The following is a 13012-nucleotide window of genomic DNA, read 5'->3' as shown; positions in this document are numbered from 1 at the left end:
ATATTTTTGAATAAAATTTTTTGATAAACTTATTAAATATGATGGCATTGTGTAAAATCGCAGAGTGAACACGAAATATAGAGCTCAAAATATAGAGGGGCTCTTTTCTCTCTTTGCTCTCTCCCTTCTTTCTCTCTTTCTACAGAGACGCGTGGTTATGCAGTTGCCGTACTCACGAGCACGCCAAGTCACTGGACTTTTTTCTTAGGCTCGATCCACATTCCGTGTCGACTGCATGCAGAAATTTTCATAAAAAAATCACGAATGAAATGATGCAAACATCTTTGGAAACTTAAATTTATATTCGTCACGTGGTGTTTAGGTTCAGACGGTAGTATTATGAAATAAATGTCTTGAATGGCACTTTAAAAAATATACTATTTATTTTTAAAATTCTACACCATTCGCCTCAACAACTCGTTGATCTTTTCTTCACGATTGCCGAAGTCACCTCCTTCGACATAGTTGTTGGTCTTCTTGCGCCATCCACCAGTAGGGGTGTTGAGCTAGAAATTAATTAAGCATTGATTATTAAAAGTTTAGAATTTTAATTATTAGAAAATCTAGTTATATTTGACTAAGAAAAATTAAAATGTGCAAGAATTACTTGTTTCACAACTTAAAAAGCAGATGTGAAGTAATGGGTTCTCAAATTAATCTTTGACATTGTAGGAAGTAACAAAAAAATAGATTTTTAGCTACTATGCCAATGTCAATAATTCATTTAGACTGATAATATTCAAGATATATTTAATTTAACAGAAAATGTGCCCTAATTTACCTTGAATGGCCACAAGAAGTTGCTGGCGTACTTGAACTTGTCACCAACAGTGAAGATTTCATGAATTAAATCTTCAGTGCAAATGATGTTTTTATTGCTCAGACCTTTGGCAATAATACCATTGCTGGTGATTGGGATTCTTTGCTTGTTGATCTTAGCAAATCCACGCTTGTAAACAAGCTCTTTCACGCTCTTGAGATTAGGATAGCCCCATGTAACGTATGGCTCAATGATTCTGAGCATATTGGTGGTAGCTTTGTTCAATTTAATGAACACGCCATTGTTAATTTGCTTCAAACGGAAAAGCTTGAGGATCTTACGTGGCTTAGGTGCAATCTGATTCACACTGTAAAAAATATTAATCATCAATGACTTTGAAGAGTTTTTAATCAAGGAGGGAGTATGGAATCAAACTTACCCACGAATCCTGATGACGAAAGCCAACCTAGCTTCGCTTGGAATATAGTAGTTGCCGAACTTCTTGGCCATACGAATATTCCTGATCTCCTCTCGCTCCTTAATTCTGTACTCTTTTGAGTATTGTTCGGCCCTCTTGAAGATCTCCTGCCTCTTTTCATGATATCTTGTCTTATTCTGAAATGTCAATTACAATTGTTTATAAAATCTATTTTGCTAGTAAAATTATTACTTATAACTAATTTGAAAATGTATTCACCTTGATAGAGGTCTGAAGACGTGCTGCCTTGGCAACATCACGGCGCTTTCTTCTTTTCAGCACCGATTCTGGTACTGCAGGCAATACCTTGCCCTCAGGCTTGACTTCTTTTACGTCGCTAATTATTCAAAAAACAAATCATTAATAAATTTATAAGAACTGGAGACTTTTTTCATTAATCATAGATTGATTGTTGCAAAAACGTATCTGACCATAAGCCGACATTTTTTTAGGTTAAAAAACCGAGTACTGAATAGGTAATAATAGAAATGATAATGGTTAAATTGGCACATTTTTATGGCTCAAGCGAAGCACAATTTATTACGTAAATAAAACACTTCTTGCAACAATCGGTTCTACGTTAATATTTAATAATAAAAGTATTTCACATAGAGATACTCACGTGGCCGTCATATTGCAGCAGCGTAAAGAACTCGAAAGTCGTATGGTTAGAACACACGCACAGAACACGGCACAGTTATCGTAAGGCGCGCAACGCGTTTACGACGGTCAAACTGTAAGCTGCGACCGTCACTCGCAATTTCGGTTTGTAATGCATTAGCGCGGGCCCCGGAATTTGCCTACAAGAGTCAAAACTGTTAGTTTTCAGGTTCAACTATCGGCGCTGTCAACTGAGGTGGGGTTTAGACCGCGAATTTCGTAAATTGAACGAGTGCACCTAGGTACTACTATTGATTCAATCCAGATTATTTGTTCAAATTTTTGGGGCATGTTTTTCGTCGACATGATTAAACTAGACATTAGAAAACAATTTGTTCCATTTGCTGTAGAATTAATTCTGCACTACACTTAACACAGCAACCATTTTAAGTTAAATAATTATATTAATGGAATGGTAAAATTTAAATAGGTATCATTCATATTAAAAAAAAAAAAAATTAGAATACAATCAAATGTCCTTTAAGCGGATACAATAATAAAGTAAAAAATCTGCGTACAATCGCATCTTACACATTTGAATGGAGGGTAAATAAAGATATTTATTATCTACTAAATTGTTACTGGATTTTAAGCTTCAGACTCGAATTGGCATATACAAATTCACAAGCGCACTCGGGGGGTACCGAGGCTATACAAGCATTTCTCGGCTGCGCATCGTATAAATATGGCACCGTTAAGAGCGCGCCCAGCATCGGCCGCGCGATGATAAAAAGACGAGAGTCGCGAGCGCGGCTTTTAATACGTGGAAAGTAAGTCTATATGCTGCATGGGAATCCTCGTAATGACCGCTATGTCACTCTTGTGTTGTCGCTGCGTCGCATACGCACACGCACGAGCGCGTGCGCGCGTACAAAAGTGATTTCTTTTGGGCCCGGTGCAGGACGATCTCTTGGCGACGCGGCGATCTTTGCTTCGACGAGAGAGAGGGAGAGAGAGAGATTACGGATTGTCTTTGCGCACATATAATACATCTTCCTATATAAAAGTCGCTCGCGAGCTCGTACGTGACGTACGCCGAGTGATTTTGACGAGCGCGACCTACCGCCTTTTATCTCGCGAAGACGGCCGACTGCAGCAGTGCCTAGTGGCGGCGAGTGCAGCACATAAGCGAGCGCATTTGCGGCTGATCTCGATGCGTCTCTCTCTCTCTGTCTCTCGATCCACAGCTGTTGTATCGTAGCTCGTTTAATTGAATTATTACTCGAGGCTTCGACTGTTCGACTCGCGAGTTTATATATATGGAGCTACGCGCGTCGCAGTACTCGTATAACATATCATGTAGTGCGTATATTTCGATACATATACAGGATTGCAGTCGGCACGACTCTATAGGCTTAACGGCTCGTTCCGCTTATTAACCCATTAACGACCAAAATGCTTGATTTTTTTGTTGGTTTTCGCAGCGATTTTTTTTGTAGTTTTAGACCTTAAAAAAATTTCGCAGGGACCTATTTCGATGTAAAATTTAATGCCCTTTCAGAAACTGAGCGCAAAATTTTGATTTTTTGCGTAATAAAAAAGTTATAGCTACTTAAACAAAAAAACCGTAAAAATTTTTGCAAAAAATCAAGTTTTCGATTTTATTTCGCCATGTTACCGGTAAGGAATCACGATATAAATATGATCAGGGGTGATCACGACTATCAAAGTATCTCAGAGATTTTTTGTGGAATTTTTGAACCACTTTTCAAATCTTCGTTTTGTGCCCTTTTTCTCTAAATTCAATAGTTTTCGAGTAAAAATGAGTCATGTTTTATATGAATATGAGTTATTTTTTGTTTGAAGTAATGGTTCGAAAATTCCATAAAAATTCTCTGAGATACTTTGATAGTCGTGATCACCCCTGATCATATTTATATCGTGATTCCTTACCGGTAACATGGCGAAATAAAATCGAAAACTTGATTTTTTGCAAAAATTTTTACGTTTTTTTTGTTTAAGTAGCTATAACTTTTTTATTACGCAAAAAATCAAAATTTTGCGCTCAGTTTCTGAAAGGGCATTAAATTTTACATCGAAATAGGTCCCTGCGAAATTTTTTTAAGGTCTAAAACTACAAAAAAAATCGCTGCGAAAACCAACAAAAAAATCAAGCATTTTGGTCGTTAATGGGTTAAATAAGCTCCTTCGCGGATCCCACGGAAGAAGCGAAGCTACATGCGCAGACCACAGCGTACATTATAATGGTCACTGGCGTTGAAAATGCGTTATGTGTGTGTGTATGTGGATATGCGCAGGTATATTTCGTCACGTTTCCGCGCTGCTTTTTCCGCTAGCGCGGGCAGCTTTGTTCGAACTCGTTACACGGCCGAGAGTACTTTTATTTTCCAGCCTCGCGGACATGCGATACATAATGGCACGACAATATACGCGATCATACGCTATTGCGAAACTTTTGCGTGAGCTGCGCGCACACGAGCTAAAAAGTTTCGATTCCAAATTCTAACTCTCTGCTCCGTGCTTGCGTATGTGCGTGTGCAGCTATACTATACTAGCTTTATACACGAGGATCGAGGAACTATATACGTACATGTGCGGCGCGTAACAGATATAGGTATATTTAAAGAGTAAGCGAAGCTCGCGCGGAAACCCGACGAAACGTGCAATTGAACGGCGAGCGAACCACTGCGCGCGTGATTACCGTCATCAAGAGACAGAGTTAGAGAGAGAGAGAGAGAGAGAGAGACCTCCAAGTTCAAATACCGGTGTAAACGGCTTCTCACTTTCGCGCGGCTCCGAGAGCTGCATACGCGATCCCATCCCGCACGTCCGATCCCGATATCAACGTAAGCGCCGCTGCAGCGATCGTCTTCCTCTCGAGAGTCGAACTCGTCGTCCAAGTCGTCTATTATCATCCGGTACGCTCGAATTATCCTAATTTTAATACGGCTTCGCAGCCGCCTGCAACGGAGCTGTAAATATAACGAGATAGTTGCGATTGTGCTTTCCCTTTGACGACTCGCTAAAAGACTATCAACAGTTTTATTGGGTGTTTTCTCGTTTTGCGATCGTTACCCGCGGCAGCGCTCGGCCGCGTGCGGCTGTTATTATCACGGGCTTGCGGTGAACGATACAGAAGTCAACGTCAACGTAATAGCTGCTCTACTCGAGACGCGTAAAATTGATGCTATCCATAATCCTAATGATGGCTCGCGAGCAAATTTTTATCGTTCTTTTATGGCTCGTTGAGCTCGAGCCACTAGCCACGGGCACCGCGTGGGTGGCTATCTGGGATAAATGCTTTTTCTAGCTTAAGATTCGATTTTAATCGATCCAAAGTTCGGCGCGATTGGAATTGGATACGTGGTAGTGGTAGTGCGAGCGACATCCATAGGATAAAATTTAAAAGCTCGAGATGGGGCGATCCGAAGTCGACGAGCCGCGTGCGACTGCTGCTGCCATCTTTCCGTCCAACGACGTACTAGCGGATAGCCGTACTTTATCCGCACTGCACCCGACCGAGATATCTACTTGACCTTTCACGCACACTTCGTAATTTCGAGGATCGATTATTCTAACGCTCGGGAGAAAGAAAACTACGATGAATAGAACTACGCTTACAGGTTCGAACTCCGAACTCAGCTCGTGTATTTATCTCGGTAATGCTGCATGATTGTCGTAAATGTTTTTAAACGCTCGAGATCGTGTGAAGAAAAAAATTATTATATTCATGAATAAACGTTGTGCGATTTTTCTCACTGAAAAATGAGAGAGAGAGAGAGAGAATTGATGAATGCATTACGCATCTCCTCGAGCGAACAGCGCGTAATAATGCGAAGTAGATCATTGGCAAATTGCAGAAAGGCATAAAGAAAAAATAACCCTTGCATACACGCGTATAAGAAAAAGCGAGCACGTGTAATTGTTCGAACGCTTTGGCGCGTTAATATAAACATGCGAACGTTTGGCTAGATTGCCCCGAGAGATAGCGAGGAAATTTCATTAACATAAATTAATAACGGCTCCGAGAACAGAGCTTATTGTAAAAGCGCGATTTTTTTCAACGGTAAATCGAACCAGCGGTGAAAGAATCGCGTGCGTACGACATTACACCGTAGGTACACACAGATATAGCGTATAATTGCTCGTTAATTTCAGGTAAACTGTGAGCAATAACGATCATCCGTCGTCGGTTCGAGTGCAACAATGCTCGCCGATCACAACGCGGGCATGAAGGTCAACGCGCGCGCACACGTTCACTCGAGACTGCATGAAGGGTCGATCCGAATCGCCACCGCCGCCGCCATATTATATATTACGAGCCCATCAACGCCATAAATCCTGCGTAGGATGCACCCAGGCTCCGAATAAGAAAATCGTTAATCGCCGCCTTCGCAGGCAGCTCGGCTGTAATTCGCTTTGGATATACTCTCGGCCCGCACCACCTATATGAACGTCCAAGGAGATTCCCAATTATCATTAATCGATATGGTATATACGCGGACGCGTGGCTTTGATTTTGTCGCGATTAAAAAATTCGAGCGCAAAAAACGGCCCGCAAAAAACGACCGATTCTCAACTTGTCTACAACGCTCAATTAGCCGGGCGATCCTTAATGATAGCGCCCGTGCACGAGCGCGGCTAATAATTTATTCGTTATAATTATTCGTGCGCTTTGGCGCGCTTAAACACGTATTATTTATCTTTGGGGTATACGCCACCTCGACGCGTCCATCATCGCTCGATCGCGCGTCCACTTGGACGTGAAATATGGCCTCTCACTCCCTCGGGATGCTAATTGAAATATTAACTCTGTGCACGAGTCTGTGTATATGTGTATCAAATTACACGATAATGACGATGATTATGATTTGGCCTAATTTCCTATGAGTGTCGGTCATTATACCGATATGGCCAATGAGGATCGTTTGCGCACGCGTCTCTATATGTGTGTGCCATGTATAGAGTAACTACAACCCTTTGTATTACATAAATTTTCTTCTCTCCTTCTATACTTATCTCTCGGCTAAATGATTTGGCTTTTTCTTTTCGAGCCACGACGAGCATGAGGATGATGATGACGATGATGATGATGAGGTGTCGTTAATAAAATGAACATTACTATATAAACGCGAGTATAGGCCAGTAGTGCTCGCCACTCGTGTAATAAAGTATTATTTTAAATAATACATATTATTTGCGCTCCGGCCGACGCGGCCACGCGCACTCCTCAAATCAAGGCATTTTAAAATCAATCCTCGATACGCGCTCGCTACGCCGCGATTTTTACCCTTTTAAAATCGTAAAAAATTTTTTTTTTGCTCCTTGCGTAACGCAGCAACGCACGTATACGGGCACTTTTTTCTGCCACTTTGAATAAAAATAATAAAGTATGAAAAAAGGCGCGCAGCTCTCTCGAAGCAGCCTCGGTGAATTATCGCGCGGGTATATTACATGTGTACGCACGAATATTGTCTGTTAGTTCCGAGAAAACGCATATATGCACGTGTGCACGCGGGCCAGAGCAGTATGTGCGTTGTATAGAACATGCACAACTGCGCGACTATTCGCGAGCCAACTCGATGTGCTCGCACACACACACACAGACACACAGGTACTCGCTTGCTGCACGTATAGCCGAGTTTGTGTGTGCATTATAAGGAAGAAGAGCTCTTGACTCGAGTGTGTACGCGCGCAAACCTATACTTACCGTCGGCTTATACTACTTCGAAAGAGAGATAATATTTTCTCTCTCTGTGCCAAGCGAGCCGTAATCTTTTTGCGATTCCAGCCCGTGTACGTATATATACGTTTTCATATGTATATATAGCGTGTATGTATCGCGTACAACAACTATACACGTGTACAGCGTGTACGCGCTCGTGGAAGTACATTTTTTTTTTTTTTCATATAGCTTGAGAATGCGCCAGATGAGATTTTATAAGATTGATAAGGATAAAGACAGAGAGAGAGAAAGAGAGAAGGACGCATGTGTGGGCTTATGATTTTTCAATGCTCCGCGCGATCGCTGGAATGCAGCCAGCAGCAGCAGCACGAGGGCTTGGTTCGCATGCGATCCGCGCTTTGTCTGCGGCAATTTTTCCCGGAGAAATCGTACCATTCGATGGAATATATTTATCAAAAAAACCGAAGGATAATTACTTCGGACCGTCGAGACGTCGTCCCGCGTGCAGCGCGCCCGGAGAGATAGAGAGAGAGCAAACACGTCGAAAGAAAGGAGCGCGATGTATAATATATAGTATACACGCATTCACGTACGGTCGCGTGGGTGGCACATATCGAGACTCTCTCAACCAATGGGAATTCGAAAGTTTGCGCCGCGCGCTCGCCTCGGCCCCGCGCTCATATTGCTCATACATATCTCTCTCGGTCTCGCGAGCCTGCATACGTGGGTGTGGACCACTGCAGGCGCGATGCTGCCTGCATCTCTCTGTCTTTGCCTCTCGCTCAAGATGGACGCCTTCCGCGTCTCGGAGGATCACGCCTTTTTTTTTCCTCTAACCGGACAGCTCGGGTTGCTTTTCTTTCTCTTTCGACGATTGATATAAATATTCACAAGTTTGCTGAATAATTCATACGCAAATACGCGAGCGTAAGCAACACTTATCCTTCAAAGCTCATTTTTATCGTATTAAAGTCTCTCGAGCGAGCGAGCAAAAACCTATACATACGCTTCTCCACCGTGCATTTCCATCGATTTGAGGAGCTCGCGAGCGTATAGAGCGAGGAAAAAAATACATTTTTTTTCGCACAATGTTTACCGAGCGTGTATATATATAAATGATGAATTCCCAGGCCGAAGGACTCTCGGCTCTTCGGCTGCCTTACTCGAGAGTGAGAGAGAGAGAGAGAGAGAGTCTGCAAAGCGCCGCCATGTCAGACTTATACCTGGAAACAATTATGCGCCTGGGGATACGTAATAACAAACTGTTCTCTTCTCTGCAACGCGATGCACGTCGTACTATGGTCGCATCACACACATTTATCCATATAGATATATGTATACGAGCTGGACTAACATCTCGTTCATGTATACGTATATATTCGCGTATATATGTACGCACACATTGTACGTATAAGCCAACACCAGCACACATGCACATGGCATCGGTTAAAAGATAAAGATGAATAGCCTCGTAAATCTATATTGCCTATGCACTTTGTACGCGTTGCCATCGCAGTTTCATTTTATTTTATTTTTTTTTCTTCTGCTTTTTGCTTTGCAACAACAACTGACGCTCGGCACCGAGAGAAAATATATAATATTTTGTAGCAGCTTGTAGATTATTGGCCGATGTGTGCTGCCTTCTTTTTTATTCATAATTTATATAGGCGACCTCGACCCGAGATTTATTGCAAATTGCGTAGGTGGCGTGAGGATAGCGATGCACCGGCAATAAAAAGAGCAAACACGAAAAAAAAGGGGGAAAAAAAGGAATCACACTACTATACTTGGTCAGATACAGCCAACAGTAATATTTTTGATTCAATGTACTCTTGCAAAGCCAAAAATATTGAAACATTTCCAGATGTTAAAATATCTTTATTATATTACAAGATGACCAATAGATGGCGTACATGATATAATTTGTTTCCTATACATAAGTTGTAAACAGAATACATTAAATCAGGCCAAATTTAGCGAACATTTCATCTGGTTCTTTCAACTAATCTCAACCCATACCCTTAGTATGGGGTCGTGATTAGGAGAAGGTTCTGACCGTCCCGTTTTGGCATAGTTGCGCGCTTTGCCAGTGAGCATCACTGCCAACGACGGGACAAAAAAAAAAAAAAAATACTACACCATATATATCTGTGGTGGAAAGGCATAACGACTTAAGTCCATTTTTTTGAAAATCGATTTTATGATGAAAAACGTCTATATTTAGTGTCTATTTTAATGTACAAGGGTCAGAATAGACGAATAGAGCGTCTAGCGTTAGTTGCAGCATCGTGCATAACGACTCAAGTCCATTTCGCGAAGACTGGGGAAAGGCAAAACGACTTAAGTCCACCCTTGCGAGTTTCAAAATGCTATAGAGAGTCTAATTTTATTTGAAAATGAAAAAAAATGATATTATTATAGCGCCACACTCTTCGAATGTTGTGAATTACACTATATAATTGTTACATTTGATACGCGAGGGGCCATTTTCTCGATTTTCAGTTTGGCCTTTTTTCGTTGCAAGATTTGAGATCTGACGGCAGTATAACGTTAAATGAGCTATCTTATCAATGTAAAATCATTAAATGAGGTTGCGCGAACAAACTGCGCGAAATTATCGATATTGAAAAAAGTGTGACCGCCAAAAGTGGACTTAAGTGCAAACCGTGGAAAGACAAAACGACTTAAGTCCATATTTTTTGCTCCCTATCATCGCTATGATGGGCCTTTCAATTTCATAAGTACATAGTTGAAAAGCTACCTCATAGTAGCTTAAAACATCATAGGTTCAGACCTCAACTCGTCCGCGTCTAGTTAGGCTGGCACAATCAACTTAAAACGCGTTTTTCTCGAAAACACGAAAAATGGACTTAAGTCGTTATGCCTTTCCACCACAGATATACACGATGAACTAACATCTTGTAAACGACGTGTTTACAAATTGGCCCGATCCATATTTAATAAAGGAAAATGACGTGGCCAAGCGTGAAAAAGGAAACTATCGAGCGTATCTCTGTATGTGCTCTGTTCTCGAAAATGATTGCAAAATACCGCTTAATTGTACCAGAGGGAGGACATGCACAAGCGCGTGAAAATTAGAGCCTATTACATTTTGCCTAACTGCCTTGCACATATATGTACTTGGCTACCGTCTTTGCGTTTGTTATTTACTACAATATTATGGCATGTCGCGTCAAATTTTTTAATGATAATATTCATTTCGTATCTGTAGAAAAATGAATTACACGAATTATGAATAATGTCGATCGTTCGAAAGCTTGAAAAAGTTCAAGTCCCCGTATCTATCTAAACGTAAAAATAATCCTTAAATTATATACATTATTATAACAAAATGAAAATTTTGTAATAACTTTACAGTCATTCGATATGAGAGCGTCAACAATGGCAAAATATTCCCTTTCTTCGATCTCTGAATCTCTGTATACACTTGCGTCGTGAGCTAAATTTAACTTTCTGGACCGAAAATTAGTTACTCTTATTTTGACAGTAACGTCGATCCGACGTCTCAAATAATTTTCGCTCAGCACGAGAAAGCACTGAAAGTAGTGCTCATTAACAAAAGTCGTAAAAGTTCGACTGCGTAAGTGACAATAATCTATTTTAACAATGACGAATAGACATGAAACATCTTTGAACAATTCATTCACTAGTGAAGACTCTTGTCATCCCGACACAAAGCCCAAAGTAAGTGAATAAGTGAATGAACTTTTTGACTAAATTATCCTACGTTAACAATTAATTAATTAAATTGTATATCTGATTGTTTTAGAAGCGAAATGGTCACGCGGAAGCAGCGAGCGAACCTGAGGACGAAGAGGCGCCAGCTGAGTCCGATAACGACGAAGACATTGATTGTCGGCGTTGCCTAATAAGCTGTTTATTCGATTCTCGTTTTTGGGCATACTTGTTAGTAACGATCGCAGGTGTCGTATTAATAATCCTCTACCATATATTTTACACGAAATATCAATGTCCCACCAGAAACCCCTATGGTATCTCAAATTAATAAAGCTTATGTCCACTTTCAATAAATAATCTAAAGTGTCAATAGTTATTTTACCTTCCTTTTCCAATAATTCCAATTGGATCATTTTGTATTATCAATAAACATTTGTTTTTCACATCAGAATTTCGCTCATCGCTGTGACTAATAGATATTAACAATAGACTGAATATTGGAACGTTGTTTACCTTACCAACGAATTGACTTAATTTGCTAACGTAAATCAATTAGCTTGGAAAAATTTGTTCGATTTTAAAATAACAATAGTCACTTTATAATAAAGCTATTCTGCGAACAAAGTCACACATGAAGTACATAAAAACACTAAAAAAATAAACTGACAGAGAGATTGACTCTACTTGGAGTGGAGTCGGTCGATCCACGAGCAAGCGAGCACCGATCGGTAATAAGCCAATAAATCAGAGTATACATCTCTTCGGTGCAATTACGTCCATAGTGTATAGACGAACGTGAAAAAAATGTGTATGTGTCTAGAACCTGGGCAACCTTTCTCCCTTCTCGTAAATATATCGTCTAAGTTACATTCTTCTTATTTTAAATTGATCCCACGACCTGTATATTATATATCTCGATGTCTTGCAAGGCACTGAAGAAAAAAAAGCAATACGGAGATCGCGTACGTATGAGCATACGTATACGAATCTCGCGAATACAGGGTTGTTGCCGATCTCTTTTGCCTTCTTCGTCTTTTTCTTAGGCTATATCTCACTACCCCCTTCGGTCCCTCTCTCTCTCTCTCTCCCTATCTTTAGCTTACAACTGCACTTGAACACATCATGGGAACGAGAATAACAGGTGATTTAATTGCTACCGTGAGCAATCTGTTAATTCGAGAGTGTCAGCCTGAGAAAGTGGGCGAATGCATACATACGAACCAATACACAAACACTTACATGCACATACAAGAGCAGCGCGCGCAATTATTATTTTCTTTCTTTTTCTCCAAAGTTTATATGGCACAGGGCGCGAAAGACTAAATTGCACCGTGTATACCAGAGAACGAAGCTTGACCAGAAAGAAAGTCGTATAATTTTGTTCGCTTCTTTTTATGTATGTGTGCGAGATTTTACTTATGTCAGATTTTTTGTTATTTACTTTTAAGCGCATACGTAGAGTCAGGATTGGAAGAAAGGATAGAATATGGCTGTTGGCTCATATTTTAGTTATAATCATCTCCCTTTTCGTTTCAGTAAAATAGGTAGATAAGAGATCTTATTACATAGAAGTTGTTTAATTTTTTCTGTTACTTTTTGTATTTGGAATAATATGAAATTTTACGACTTGCAATTTGAGAAATTCTTATACTGTGGACGGTGACAATTTCAATTAAGCGCCGTTCAAGAAATCTATAATTGTGAAAAATGATCCGATCGCAATTCAAAATCATGTATACTAAAAGCGGCATAAGAGTTTAATGTAATC

The 13012-nt window shown here is 40.4% G+C and overlaps 2 protein-coding genes across 2 annotated transcripts; one reads left to right on the top strand and one right to left on the bottom strand.

Annotated features, from left to right (window-relative positions):
- Positions 1-358: 358 nt before the first annotated feature.
- On the bottom strand, positions 359-1959 carry LOC106658769 (60S ribosomal protein L7-like). Its single transcript, XM_014380879.2, has 5 exons — positions 1861-1959; positions 1458-1575; positions 1200-1375; positions 782-1127; positions 359-506 (listed from the first exon to the last, which is right to left on the bottom strand). Exons 1-5 carry the CDS (start codon positions 1869-1871, stop codon positions 396-398), a joined length of 762 nt encoding a protein of 253 aa, XP_014236365.1. The 5' UTR covers positions 1872-1959; the 3' UTR covers positions 359-395.
- A 9024-nt stretch (positions 1960-10983) lies between these two features.
- Positions 10984-11601, top strand: LOC106658889. Its single transcript, XM_014381039.2, has 2 exons — positions 10984-11250; positions 11336-11601. Exons 1-2 carry the CDS (start codon positions 11173-11175, stop codon positions 11570-11572), a joined length of 315 nt encoding a protein of 104 aa, XP_014236525.1. The 5' UTR covers positions 10984-11172; the 3' UTR covers positions 11573-11601.
- The last annotated feature ends 1411 nt before the right edge of the window (positions 11602-13012 follow it).

This window comes from Trichogramma pretiosum, unplaced genomic scaffold (genome assembly GCF_000599845.2).
Source record: "Trichogramma pretiosum strain Unisexual culture from Peru unplaced genomic scaffold, Tpre_2.0 scaffold2, whole genome shotgun sequence".
NCBI lineage: Eukaryota > Metazoa > Arthropoda > Insecta > Hymenoptera > Trichogrammatidae > Trichogramma > Trichogramma pretiosum.
Note: the sequence above shows the minus strand (reverse complement) of the source record. Positions and strands in the feature narration are given on the sequence as shown.